The sequence below is a fragment of the Vipera ursinii genome (genome assembly GCF_947247035.1).
Source record: "Vipera ursinii genome assembly, chromosome: 2".
Lineage (NCBI taxonomy): Eukaryota > Metazoa > Chordata > Lepidosauria > Squamata > Viperidae > Vipera > Vipera ursinii.
Window position 1 is genome coordinate 200,762,548 of NC_139513.1, and position 14,658 is coordinate 200,777,205.

A 14,658-nucleotide genomic window follows, 5' to 3' on the forward strand; every position below is an offset into this window, starting at 1 on the left:
AAATTGACTATTAGATATGGCTGAATAAATTGAAAATCTAATTAGATAAATCTTTCCTGATGATTGTTGTGGACCTATTTAGCATTTTTTTTTAAAAAAAATGGGGGACTTTTTAAAACAAAGTGTTTAGTTACATCTGTCTACTGGGAAACTGGAAATTCAGTCACACATCAATTTCCCTCCTTTGCACATGTACCCAAAATTTGGAAGCATGAAGGAGGGGGTAGGTCAGAGTAGAGTTTGGAAAACTTCCAATAAAGGATCAGGAAACAACTCATGGAATGTTCTTTGAGATTCCAAAGATTATTTGGGGAAAAGCTATTACAGTTTAAACTGAACTATTACTCTCATCCTCATTGCTTTGAGCTGATGAGAACTAAAGTTCAACAACATGCAACATCTGTCATGTAAACTAAAACAAGAAATAATCTAGGTTTCTTATGCTGAAATACTGATTTTATTTATTAGATTTCAGTTTATCCTGCCCTTCTTACTTTATAAGTAACTCAAGGTGATGAACATACAGTACATAATGCTCTTATATTCTTATATTTATATTCTTATCTGTTGTCTATAGCATTTTGGTAAACAGATAAATGCCTATAAATACAATAAATAAAGGTGAAAGTAGTTATTTGTGCAATCCACACCCATCTCATGATCTTAGTAGCTAAAAGATTTTATCTAAAACTTAATCTGAATCTGCCCAGCATAGTTTGATGTCACTAACATTCCTGTTGATTCTCTGCACGCTGAATGTTACCTAACCAGGCTTCTTGATCTTTTGTTTTTCTTCCTCCAGGTGATTCTTACATGACCGATTTTATTTCTACAAACCGCTGTGTAACCACATCTCCAAAGCAGGAGTAAATATAAGAACAGACCCGATCACAGACACCACCAAAAATAGCCACAGGAAGATCCGGTCAAGAACCTGAGCTACAAACTTCCAGTCTTGCACTACCTAGGAGAAGCAAAAAATGAGTTGTGAGTTCAATGCTTATTTTATACAACTGAAGTAATGCTTTTAAATATACTCAACTTTCAGCATTCAATGAAGGCAAGGCCCGGAAACAGAGATTTTAGGAATGATCTTTATTTTTATAGGATTTTTTTTTAGAATCTGTTAGAATTTCTGTCTACTATATCTTATACAGTACCACCCACCCCCTAAAAACAATCAGATGGAGTTACTCTGGGTTTTTATCTTGTACTTTCTTCTTTCCTAGGACTGAGTGGCCTGTTCTGAACCTCTCCCAGCTTTAATGGGCCATTCAACTCTTCACCATTCCCAGAGCCAAGTTTACATTCCATCATATCAATTTATGCTTGATAAACCTGTGGAACACACAGCAGACCATACATGGCTTTAGGTGGAGGCCACCTTCAGATGTGGTGTAAACCTATTGTTCAATAAACATTGATGCTATCTTTAAGGGATAGTGAATATTGGGCATGGTTCTAATAAAAGTTATGCAAAATTATATATATATGCTGGGTCTGCTTGGTCGGCTGCATTGGAAAAATAATATGTATATATATAGGATTGCAGCATGGACAAACCAAAAGCAAATTAAATCTGCTTATAGGTAATCACTAGTGAGCTGCTCATTCTCAAGAAATAGCCCATTTCTTATATTATTTTTTTATCTTATCTCTATTGATGGAACTCATGGTAACACTGTTAAGGTGGTTGGGCTAGTCTCCAGTCTAGACACTGATGAAACCTGTTTATTGTCATTGTGTGCCTACTGGCCTCAATGTGTGGCTCAGCTAGCAACTGTATTATACTATACTATGGTGTGGGCATTGCCTAGCTACGGTCTGGCCATAGTACTGGCACTCAGTGGGCAGCATGAAATGGCATCTGAAGCAAGCCCAATGGTGAAGACAGATTTCTAGGCTTAGCGGTCCACTGATTGTCTACCTAAAAAGTAGATCTGAATTTGTATTCATTATATTCTTTCATGTTCTGTGAAGTAGAACTTAAAAAAAAACTTTAGCAAAATAAGGTGACAGTCAGTTCATTTAGGGAATGTTACATAACCAATAGAATTCATCAGTTAGGTAAATTAATTATCTAATTCTGTTTCCCAGATAAACAGTGATAAGTGGTATTGTCAGTTAGAGCAGAAAATATATACAGAAACCTGGAATGTATTTATGGTGGGACCTAATAATTTATAATAGGTATATGCATGCATCAGACTAAAATTAAGTCTAACGTTAATCAATCTTCAACTAACTTCATTCTCTTTTAAAATGCCAAGCACAATTATTTCTTTTAATTTTACACAAGGTGAACAGAGAGTAAAACATGTTTCTTTGATGAACACTAGTCAATTTTTAGTGGATTATCAAAGATAAGGAAGTTGACAGGGTCTGCAACTTTCCAAGTCCCAGCCATCATTGCCAATGGTCAGGGATTACTTTTTCTTGCTCTAAAACTTGGCCAATGCTGGATTAGGAGAATCCTGGCCCAGTTTTGCAAGGTATTCTATATTTACAAATGTAAGAAGAGCTTTTTCAGGATTACTTTTTTCCAGGTTTGCTATGACCTGATGATTGGTTTAAAAATACAGGTTTAAGTTCTTCTGTAACCTTAAAAGAAGAATAGAATAAAATTCTTTATTGGCTAAGCGTGATTGGACACACAAGGAATTTGTCTCCAGTGCATAAGCTCTCAGTGTACATACAAGCAACAAAACGATAGGCCATAGATCAAAAATCATAGTTACAATCAATCATAAGATACAAACAATAAGTGATAAATCGTAAGATACCAACAGGAGAAGGTAGTAGGAATGAGAAGAAAAAATATGAGAAATTAGAAGGTGAGAAAGATGAGAATACAGCCTATTACATGCGTAAATATCTTTAGACCTAAGACAATGCTGTGAGAATCAAGAGATACGAAGAAGATGAAAAAATGACATCAGCTCACTCTTGATTCCTAACTTACCTGCCTAATGAAGTGCTCCTTTTTGACATGCCTGGAGATATATCTAATGGAATCGGCAGTTTTTTCCAAGAAGGCAACCACCACCTTTTCTCCATCTTTCAATTGTTTGTGTTTATACTTTCTCAGCTTTGGTTTTAGAGTTCCTTCAGGATCAGCAAAGGCACAGCGATCTACGTGTCCTTTCATGAAGAGCAGCCTGGGCAGTTTCTGAAGGAAAAGTCTTCTCACCCAGGGAGCCATGGGATGGTAGGTGGCCGAGGAGCGATGGTGCACGTTAATCACAAAAATTGTCACAATGATCGACAGCGTGACAAAAATCATGATGAACAACAAGTACTCGCCAATCAAGGGTATGACTTTGGAGGAAGAGGGGATGATTTCTTCGATGACCAGGAGAAACACCGTCAGCGAAACTAAAACGGAGGTCGAGAGTGATAGTTTCTCCCCCTCATCCGAAGGCAAATAAAAAACAAGCACAGTTAAAAAAGATAGTCCTAGGCATGGGATTATTAAGAAAAGTGTGTAGAACAGTGGGAGGCGTCTTAAAACAAAGGAATAGGTGATGAATGGGTAGGAATATAATCCGTCTTTTCGGCTTCCTTTCATTCCTTTAGCATTTAGGATTTCCCATTCCCCATTATCAAAAAAGTCTGTCCTATCCACATTTTCGTCCACTAGGATCAGGTCAACCATGCTGCCATCATAGGTCCATGATCCAAATTTCATGGAGCAATTCTGCCTGTCAAATGGGAAGAAGGTCACATCCATCGTGCAGGAACTTTTATAACTGGCTGGAGGTCTCCACACTACTATCCCATTGTACTTAATTATTGCTTTTGTCATTAATGAACCTTCAAAGCGCCCATCAGCACTAGAAAAGATAGAGGAGAAAACTGTTCTTAAATTACAGATCATGCTACTTATTCATTTTTTAACCTCCTGTGTCAGGTTTGCTTCCTATTGCAGTTTTAATGGTAGCCCAATTCCCAATTCTTTCTCCTTGTTTTGAAAGCATACTATTTCTTGTAAGTTCACATTTGTGGAGGTCACTGCCTGCCTACAAGCCAGACCTCAGAAATAAAACTTAAAAAGATTTAGGAGAGTTGTTCCTTACGGCAAAACATAGACTCAAATGTGAGGGGTTTTTTAGAATGCTTTCTTGACTTACTAGCCTGGGAGAAGTCCCACAATCAGGTTTCCTTAGACTAGATTGTCAGTCATCATGCTTCACATTATACCTGTAATATTTAATTCTAGTAGGTAGCAATCCTGAGTGAGATGAGGAAGGAAAGGAGATATACATGAAAAACAACCTTTATCATAGCCGTGCCCTTGTACGTGCCGCCACCCTCACATCTTAAGCATGGCTTTCAATTTGTTTTGATGGCTTCAATAGTAAGAAAATTGCATTTACTATCCCCTTCCCCCGACCCCAGTTCCTGAAGATCCAAGCTTTTCCTGATATGCCCATGGAATATATTTTTCCTTTATCCGTTTCAGTGCTCTGAGCTCAGATAAGACAGGACCACCTGGCTCTAAGACACCTAGGAAGAATGTTGTGGGATCAGATCTTTCCCTCTAAGGTTGGACCACTTTCCTCATCTTTGGACTGTAAGGATTACAGCAACCAATGTTACCTGAAAATACCTTCTCAGTCAACAAAATATGTGGTCTAATCCATTGCTTTTGATCAATTTAAATTATTCCTTATATTAATTAGGAAGTATATTTAAATATTTCAAGAAAGTGCTGATACAGCCTGAATTGCACGAATGTTTTGGAAGTGAGGCTGAAGCGCGTGGACTCTGTCTATAAGCACTTGAGAAAACTTTCTTAGGTAAATTTCAAGTAGGCCAAAGAAATTCAGGGGCAAATAGAAAACCACTACAAATGACAACAACAAAATCCCCACAGATTTATATTTAAGTTGCTGTGCAAGTCTTTATGGTTGTTGTATATCATCAACTTTACCCGTGATACTGACTGAATAGCCCTTCTAATAAGAGATCCCTCTAAAACAGAGGATTATCTTTGAGAAAGTAGGACAGCTGGCCACCCCTCACTGCATTAGAATCCCTCTACTCACTTTTCAAATAAAACAATATCTGGGAGCCAGAGGGATTCGGATGGAACCCGAATTGCAGTGATACCGCCATAATCTTCAGGATTCCAGCACAATTTATGGTCGATCCATTCCTGCAGTTAACAGCAAAAATGACAGCTTTCCATTTCAGTTTCTCAATTAAGTAATCATGACTAGCTGAGAATAACATTGGAGAAACTTATCAATCTCTAAGTGGCTTTCCAGATATTGCTGGACCACAATTTCCATAATTTCCTGCTCTTTGAAATACTGGATGATGCTGTTGAAAGTTTAAGTAACATCTAGACAGCCTGATATTATCGTAGTCATTTTTTAGGTCAATGTGTAATTGCTAGCCTGCTGAATCAATGCTTAATGTAAACCAGGGGTGTCAAACTCAATTTCATTGAGGGCCGCATCAGCATTGTGGTTGCCCTCAAGGGGCCAGGTGGGTGTGGCCAGGGTGGGCGTAGCCTACTGGGTGGGCGTGGCTAGAGTGCATATGGCCTACTGGGTGGGCGTGGCCAGCTCTACATTCTTCACATCAAGGGTGCCTATGGGGCCTGGGCAGGAGTGGGACAGATCTGAGGGTCTCTGGCAAAAGGAGGGTCTCTGGGCCAGGGCCAAGGCAGTGGGGGCCGTTCCCTCACTGTTTCCAGGATGGCTTCGTGGGCCACATGAAACCACTTCGCGGGCCACATCCGGCCCCCGGGCCTTGTGTTTGACATGTCTGATGTAAACGTTTCTTCTGGATATGGATATAATGTCAGGATTCATATCTATCAATCAACTATAATGTATCGTGTTTAGTTTTGGTTTAGTGTGTTGAATAAAAAAAAGCTTGTTCAACAAATTGGACTTTAAATAAGTGGAAATACCCCTTTCCAATAATGCCGATGAAGATTTTCAGTCATCAAGGTAGAGGTGTCTGGAAGTTGAGTCATAGCAAATGGACTTCTGAAAGTTTCTGAAGACTGAAGAAACTACTTGGAGAAACAGCAAAATATTGAAACCAAAAAGAAAAGAAGTTCAATTGACATGATTCAACTTCCAGACCTTTCCAAAAATGTACCATTGACTTGGGATATCCTCCTCAAAGTCAGATGTCCTTACTGTGCAACTTGATTTTCCCAGGTTTTTAAAACTTTAGGATATCTCAGGGATTACCATGTTTATTTAGCCAGGCTTGCGCCAGTTGCGGCCCTATCTAAGCCGGGATGATTTATGCACGGTCACTCACGCACTCGTGACCTCTCGTCTAGACTACTGCAACGCTGTCTACATGGGGCTTCCCTTGAGGACCACCCGGAGGCTACAACTGGTACAGAATGCAGCCACGAGAGTTGTGTTGGGAGTCTCCCGATACTCCCATGTCACACCTCTGCTCCGTGAGCTGCATTGGTTACCAGTTGTCTTCCGGGTGAGATTCAAGGTACTAGTAATGGTGTTTAAAGCCCTACATGGCAGGGGTCCGGAGTACCTTAGGGAGCACCTGCTGCCGGCGTCTACTTCCCTCCGCCCTGTGCGTTCCCACAGAGAGGGCCTCCTCAGGGTGCCACCGGTCAGAGAATGTCGACTGGTGGCCCCCAGGGGGAGATCCTTCTCTGTGGGCGCCCCGGAGCTATGGAACCAGTTACCGGTTGAGCTCCGGACGGCGCCCGATCTTCGCTCCTTTCGCCGTGATCTAAAAACATACTTGTTCGAGCAAGCCAGCCTGGCCTGAGGGGGGATTGGTGGGGTTTTTATTATTTTTATTGGGGTTTTTAGTATGTTTTAACTGTATTTTTTAATTGGGCATGTATTTAATTACTTTTTATCTTTTGTATTTCTGTGTTTTATTCTTGCCCTGTACACCGCCCTGAGTCCTTCGGGAGAAGGGCGGTATAGAAATATTAATAAATTAAATTAAATTAAATTAAATTAAATATTCTTTCCCAGTATATTTAGTTATTTGCAGTTAATTGCATGCCACTAGTTCAGTCAATAAGTATTACATTATTCATGCAATGTTTTAAAATGATTTGCTTTCATTTCCTCGTTGTTTAACTTGCTATTGCTTCAGTTGCGTTAAGGACATTGCAATTTTTAACCTGTATTTGTACTCTGTAGATTGTCCAGGTAATTTTTCTTATTTAGCAACTGATCAACTGAATGATTAATAAGGCCAGCTTCACAGGCAGGTTTCCCCTTCATACAATCTGGTCTAGAGCTTGCCTAGAATATATTTTAGCCCTGAACAACAGACTTCTCATCAGAGCCAACACAGCACCGCTGCCTTCAACAGGGTTACGACCTAGGTTTCTACTTTTTATAAATGTGATGATGTCAAAATAATATATAATAGTATGATTTTATCCATCAGCTCAGAAACAAATAAAACACTGCCTATCTTCCAGTGTTCTGGGCGAAGAGCCTAAAGGTACAAGTATGAGAGACAAACAGTTGGACATTTGAACACTTTCAATTTCAAAAGAAGATAAAGCCTACCAAATCTTTATCATTTCCCAGTGAATATTGCAATACTTCTCTCTTTCCCACCTCTGCCTCCAGATTTTTGGCTGGAATATAGCCATGTTGGCCAGCCACCAAATTGTTTCAGTTTGAGGCATTGTAGTCACAAGACTATAAAAAAATGCCAGAGTTGCTGTGGGTCAAGACATCATACAGCTACACACCTGGTGGCTGTTTTTGTTTTTGATGCAAAGAGTAGCCTAGGGAGAAAATTGTGACCTTTGAAAATGTAACAGCATCAATTTTAGCTGTCTTCACAAACTGTACAACATAAAACTTCACGAAGGGGAAGAAAGTTCTGAATAATCTTTGGGGCAGTGGATGCAGGGGGGGAGTGGGGGAGGTAGGAAATACATAAGTCAACATAACATATCAGGATTGACATTTTAACAAAAGCAAAATGAAACCCTGGCCTCTTCTATTTAGCCTCTTAAAATTACTTGGTCTCGAGACATCGGTAGGTGTCCATTCTTCTTATGCCATGTAAAAGCTCCCATGCTGATTTTTTACAGACTTAAGATATTGATAAAACCCACATCATTTTTTTTTCTCTTGCCTCGTCCTACTTCTGTGGACTTCACACTGCACTGCGTAACTGCTGCATCTCAGAACGGAGTCATTCTTACAGTAATAAAGAAAAAACTCTCCACTTTTATTTATTATTTATAAAGATTTTTTTATTGCCTTGTTGGTAATGCAAAAGCCAGAAGAATGAGAGTGCTGACTAAAATCAATATTAGCAATGAAAGCTTCTTCTTGCAGAGAATTTAGACAGTTTTTACAAAATGGAATTCCTCCAAATTCTTCCATTCTGTATGTTTTTTTTCCAAATAACCAGCCCCTTTGCGTCATTTATACGTCATCCGTTTGCATGATTTACATCAGAGGAAAAATTGTGGCCTGTGGGTTTTTGTTCATGGCTTCTCATCTTCTCCATAGTTGTCTTTTGCCCCTGGGTCCTAACACCCCTGGTTGTTCTTCCCCCTTTGTACTATCTGGACTGCATTTCTTGCACTCCTTTCCTTGCATATCTTCCCCAATACCCCACCAGCTATGATTCTTCTCAACCTGCCTTCCTCACTACATTTTCCTCTGTGGCTTCTCTGTCTTCCTTTTCTACTTTTCTCCTGTAACCTTCCTCCAACCTTCAAAATGCATCTCTCTATATATATTACTCTACAGCTCACACTCTCTCCCTTTGCAATCTGTTTTTCTCCCATCAGTGCTAAAAGGTTTTTTTTTGAATAGCGCTATTACAACCCTAATAGCATAATCAACTAAAAAACAAAAAATAGATTCTACAATAAAATACAAAATGGGTTACTCTGAAGGAGGGGAGGGGACACTTGACTTGCCATCCAAAACACCATCTGGTCCCCAAGCCAATAGAAGTTACACACTTCTGACCTGCATAATGCATTTTGATGTTAGATGCTAAATGTTCACAGCTCTCTTGGATGCATTCCACAGAAAATAATAGGCATATTCCGGGCTAATCCCAAGGAGTGAAAAGAAGTACTTCAAACTAAATATGCACAGAATTGGACTACGTCCCAAAGTATCCAACATATGCTGCTATTTCTCCCACTTGTTAATTTTTGGCCAAGTCGTCTGTGGAGATGGGCCACCATGGGAAAATTTGGGATGATGAAATTGTAAATGAGGTAAGCATCACTCCTTCCCTGTTCAAAAGGCTGCTTCCATCATCAGGTCTCTGCAATGCTTAATTTCTAGTACATTAACTCAGTCTCTTTATTTCCTCCTATTTTCTCTAATTAAGTGGTGTAATGTGCTGAGAAATTATTCACCCTTTCTGAAGCTTATGTGCTTCCGATATTAATAATCAATTATATACTGGAAGTAAATGATGCAGATTTAATTTTTCTCATTACTTTTCATTATGCTGGCTTCTCCAAAACTGTTTGGGGTTTTTTCCCCTATGTGACTTAAGCAAGGTCATTCACATTTTTTAATCAAAGACTGGGTTGTAAAACTTGGGGCTTTAGAGTCACATGCACCCATTGGTTTATTTCATGCTTGCTTCTAATGCTTTTTGCAATTAATAAATTCAAATCTCTAGGAAAGGCTACTTGTCAGCTCCCTGATGCTTGCTGCGGGGAGAAGAAAAAAGCTGTGGGAGGGAGGGAGGGTTACCCCATCCACTTTTTGCTCTAGTCTGGCCCACTCCATGTGTAATCAGGTCCTTTAAAGACCACTCTTCTGAGTACCAAGTTCCCATGGAAGTAGTCAGCCATAATTTTAGACACTGCTGAGATGAGCATTCTAAGATGGCGGCGCCTGGAATGGCTGCGGCTGCATTGGCTCTTGAAGGCGAATAGTTTTGGGAGGGATAGTAAGGGCTATAGGCCACATGATCAGGAAGATTTTAATGTGTTTGAGCAACATGGTGGAACTAAGGTAACATACGACATACGACCGATAATCTTTGCTGGCCTGGCGAGTTTCTAGTTGTTTTGGAACTGTTGGTGAGACCATTAAAAGTCGTTGGCGCTGTTTGAATTTGTTCTGCCAGCAGCAAGATCTGACTGCTGGCCCAGTGATGGATTCTATTGCAAATCAGGGCTGTTTCCAGAGGAGGCAGAGGAGGAGAGGACCTGGAGCTTATGGAGCGAAGGAACTGGATGAGGCTGTCGGCAGGCCCAGAGGAAGAGAGAGAGGCTTTTGGAGGAGTTGGTGGCGGCGGCAGCGTGCTCCAGGGGTGAAAAGAAGCAAGGCCTCTTTAAGGAAAAGGTGGAAGAGTCAGGATCAGAAAAAGGAAAGAAGGCGAGGTTGTCGTAATACAAGCGAATTTGAGGGCTAATCCACATGGAGCCCCATTTCCATCTGTCCTGTTTGCCATCGTTCACTCCCTAGAGACTAAAATGGACAATGTGAAATTTGAGCAGGCCACGAACAAGGAGTATATATCGGAGGTGGTGACCCTTTGAGAGCTGTATGCAACGAAATTTCATTTTGATGTATGCCGATTGGTGTACATTCAAAGTGACAATAAAGTTATCATCATCATGAGATAGAAAGTATGTCCAAGGGAGACACAGAACAGCAGATAGCAATCTTCTTAGTATAATTATTGCAGTTGCAGTCTCACATTTGGGGGAAAAAATCAGCTTAAGGAAACCTGAATTGTAGAAATATATTTCAATATATGTACCAGAACCTACTAAGTCTGTTTGTCTTTGTACTGTGTGACTGAGAGAAAGTTCAGCCTCAATCCAAAGTCACTGTGAGTCATCCAAGCTCCACACACCTATAGCCAGAAAGTCAGGCAGATATATATGAAAAAAGGAAACAGTCCTATAGGTTTTCACCTTCCCAGTCCCCAAGCTCCAACCTTCTCTCGTATGCTAGTAGAGGGCACCTGGGCACCAGCAATTCAGAAGATACGAGTTGGTTAATTGTCTGATTGTTGGAGGTGCTGACTCATTCTGGTTGCAACATCAGCAGAAGCGAGCATTACAATTATAGCTAATTCTCCATGGAGGTTTTAAAAGTAAAATTTCACTGATGTATTAACTATGCAATATCCCTGTTGTGTGATGTTGCTCAAAGGCTGCTCCAGTTTGCATACGCAAGGACAACAGCAATAAGGCTGATGTGGGTTTATATTTAATGAAACAGTCTAATTCCCTTTCCTGAATGTCACTTGTGCAAGCCACATGTCCTCTTTTGTAACTGTTGAGTAACTTAAATAAAACGCACAAATGCACTTCATAAGGGAAAATCCAAAGAGGACATTTTATATATAAGATAGCAGTGTTGCTGTTTATCCTACTGAGCTAGAAGGAGAGATGAAGGACTCATTTTTATATCTCATGTAATTATCTTGACACCATATATAAACAACACAATTAAAATGACTAAATGCAATAACAGTCTTACAGTGAATTTATATAAAAACATATGCATTAAAAAGAGATAGAAAGAACAGGCAAGCAAGACCTGTGACATTCACTAGAATAAGGGAGAAAAACAATGCAAAAGCATTGGGGTGCAATGACTCCTCTAGAAATTGTACACTTTAGTCAGGTTTGTCATAGCAAAGGTGGTCTACCAGGTTGTTTAGGCCTCATATATCAAAATTGGAATCCTGAATTTGGCTCAGGGCCTATTAACATGACATAGTGAACTGTAGCTACAAGCTTAGCTACTGCTAAGCTTGTAAGCCGCCCTGAGTCTTCGGAGAAGGGCAGGATATAAATGGAATTAAAATAAAAAATAAATAAAAAAACAGTGAGAGACCCACTCAGCCACCATATTCTGGACCAGCTGAAGCTTCTGGATCAACTGCAAGGGTAGTCCCACTTGAAATGCATCACAGCAGCCTAAATGTAAAGCACACACATAAATCACTACTACGCTATCCCTATTCAGGAAAGCTATATATATCTATACAGGAAAGACCATAGCAGATATGATCCACTGGAGGTGGTTGACTAATTAAAATGTAATCCCACCATCCCGCCCCCCCATGTGTCTGGCTCGCTCCATTGCCATCTTGTGTTAATGATTTTATCTGCTTTGTTATTTTAGAATTGATACTTTTAATGCTTTTTAATATTTTTATGTTGTAAGCCGCCTAGAGTCGTTGGATACTAGACGGCCGGCAAATGAATTTCATAATAAATAAAAATAAAATAAAGTTATACCCACTGAAGTTGGTAATTAGTGCTCTTGGTGATAATGAGCAATGGAGGAAAATGAGACTCCTGCAGAAGGTAGTTCAGTATAAAAAGACCATGGCTGACTGCCTCTGTTCCTGGATAGCAAAATTTCTTACTCTTTGTCAGAGTTTCTCTTTAGGACTGGCCCAGTCTCTGCTGAGGAGAATTCTATAGAATGCAAGGCCAGGGATTTTAATTTTTGTGTCCTGTAGGCCTGGAAAATTGAATGAAGGAAAATGGATTGAGCAAAGCCCTCATACCTGTTAATTTACTTATGCAACGCTTGCTTTGAATACATGCTTAAGAACATCTGACACTGCTTTCCTCAGTCCCCCTCACCTCACCCCACTGATACTCATCCAAAGGCTATGCATTACAGGAAAGATATCAGACTTAGCAATATAAGCTGGATTCGGCCTTGAAGACATGGAGCTCCAGTGGGAGTGTGGCACTTTGGAGGTGACTAAGGGAAGAGATAACACTCCCCTCCTTCCTAAGCTCACTTGGCTCCCTTCCTCTCCTTCCTGCTCAATTTTATTTTAACCAAATTTTAAATCTAAGATCCCTTTTTCTTGTTTTAAGGTTTTAAAGGACATTTTAATTAAATGTTTGTAAGCTGCCTAGAGTCACTTTGGAGAAATGGGAGGCAAATAAGTTTGGTAAATGAAAAAAAAATAAAATTTGGGGTTTTGCTACGAGGGTTGCAAATGCAAGGGTAAAAATTGCCGTTCAAATACATGAATTAAAACACAAGCCATTTATGCTGGCATTGATTATGTTCGCTAGTTGGGTAATAAAACACCTGTAAGAAAACAACCAAGCTCAGAGAGCACCAAGGACCCCACAGCTACAAATATTCTGTTGGTAAAGCCATTTATATATTGTATTGGATGCATTAGATCTGACATTTTTAATAAAGCATTAATTGGCAATATCCTTAAATGTTAATCACATTTGGCCAAATAAAGTGTTGTGCTGTATTGTGTTGCATTTTAATCAAAGTATCTGTGATACAAGCCAATTTATACCCATTAAGGTGAGGCTAGATTTATAGATTCATAAAACCACATTGGAACATCTGTCTCTCACAGCTGAAGAATATTTACAGGGTCATTAAAACTCACTGACTACTAACAGTCCTGGGGGGGGCAGATATAAAATAATACATTCTATTTTTACCTGTTTCAGCCATACATTAGTGGTCATTAACTGGTTCTTTTCATCCTGTTGAGAAAGGGGAGGGGTGGTGAAAAAGAGAAAGCCATTTGTTTTTATTTTTTAAAATATCCCCCTAGAGAATCAGCTACATTTTCTGATGGTATTTTGCTTCCCAGTGGGAGCCCTATGTAAAATAATTAAACTTTAATGCTTTGGCTAAGATTGCTATTTGTACATAAGGATAGAAAAGGAGGAGGACAGAATTATTTTACAGCTGTTTACATATTTGATTCAGAAGTAGGGTTACCAGATGTCTGCAAGAGAAGAACACAGCCTTCTTTTTTGTCCAGCAGGCATAGTCACAACACCGACGGAGCACCCTGGGGAACACAACCGCAGCCTGAGCCGGGACGAGTAAGAGACGATGGAGGAGTGGCCGGAAGGTCTGACCTACCGCAGGCAGCCACGGACGGGGGGGTGGCCATGCCCACGCTGCCTCTCTTCTCTGGCTGGGCGTTCGGGTGGGCCCAGGGGGGATCACACAGTTGCAATGCCAGGACGGATAGGGGGGCGTATGGAGGCGGAAGGACAGGCCTTACCGGAGGAAAGGCCCGGCGGGCCGCAGCAACGCACACGGTGGGTGGTGGCTGTGCAGGGTGATGGGTGGGGCTTTTATGGGGAGGTGGGCGGATGCCGGTTTGCTCTGAAGGGGCGGGGTTAGGGCATAGCCGCATGATAAAAGAGCGTTGAGGCTGGATGCCACAACGCTGACTTTGCCACGGTTTGTTTTGTGAGAGGTGAAGAATAAACCTTGTCACCCGTACCTTTGGTGTGTTCGTGATTCTTCGCAGAGGACGTCGTGACAGTATGACTTTTTGAGTATCTAACAAGCTTTCTTTTCCCCAAGCAGTTTTTTTCCACCACACAATCAGTTCCTTAATCAGTTAACTACAAGTTAAGAAGCTCAGCTCTAATTAGTTGATTAATTAGTTGATTACCACCCACCCCCACCTGCCTGAAATTGACAAGACCTTAATCAGCTGTACCCTGAAGGCTTTTGCATCCTGATCAGCTCTAGCACATTCCTAAGATTGAAAAATCAGTATTATTCTCATGCTGGAAAAGTAATTGCATATACATGTAGGCTTACCTACTTTCTTTTTCAGTTTTCCTTCTTTTTCTTCCTTTCCAATTCTCTGTGTCCTCTTTTGCCTCTTCAGATGTCTAGTAACCCTATTCAGACACTACCTCGATCTCCGGGC

The 14,658-nt window shown here is 40.4% G+C and overlaps 1 protein-coding gene across 1 annotated transcript; it reads right to left on the reverse strand.

Annotated features, from left to right (window-relative positions):
• Positions 1-829: 829 nt before the first annotated feature.
• CHRNB3 (cholinergic receptor nicotinic beta 3 subunit) lies at positions 830-13,459 on the reverse strand (the record flags this gene model as incomplete). The annotated part of the gene is made up of 4 exons (XM_083353763.1): positions 13,418-13,459; positions 5,049-5,158; positions 2,963-3,833; positions 830-964 (listed from the first exon to the last, which is right to left on the reverse strand). Exons 1-4 carry the CDS (start codon positions 13,442-13,444, stop codon positions 830-832), a joined length of 1,143 nt encoding a protein of 380 aa, XP_083209889.1. The 5' UTR covers positions 13,445-13,459.
• Positions 13,460-14,658: the final 1,199 nt, after the last annotated feature.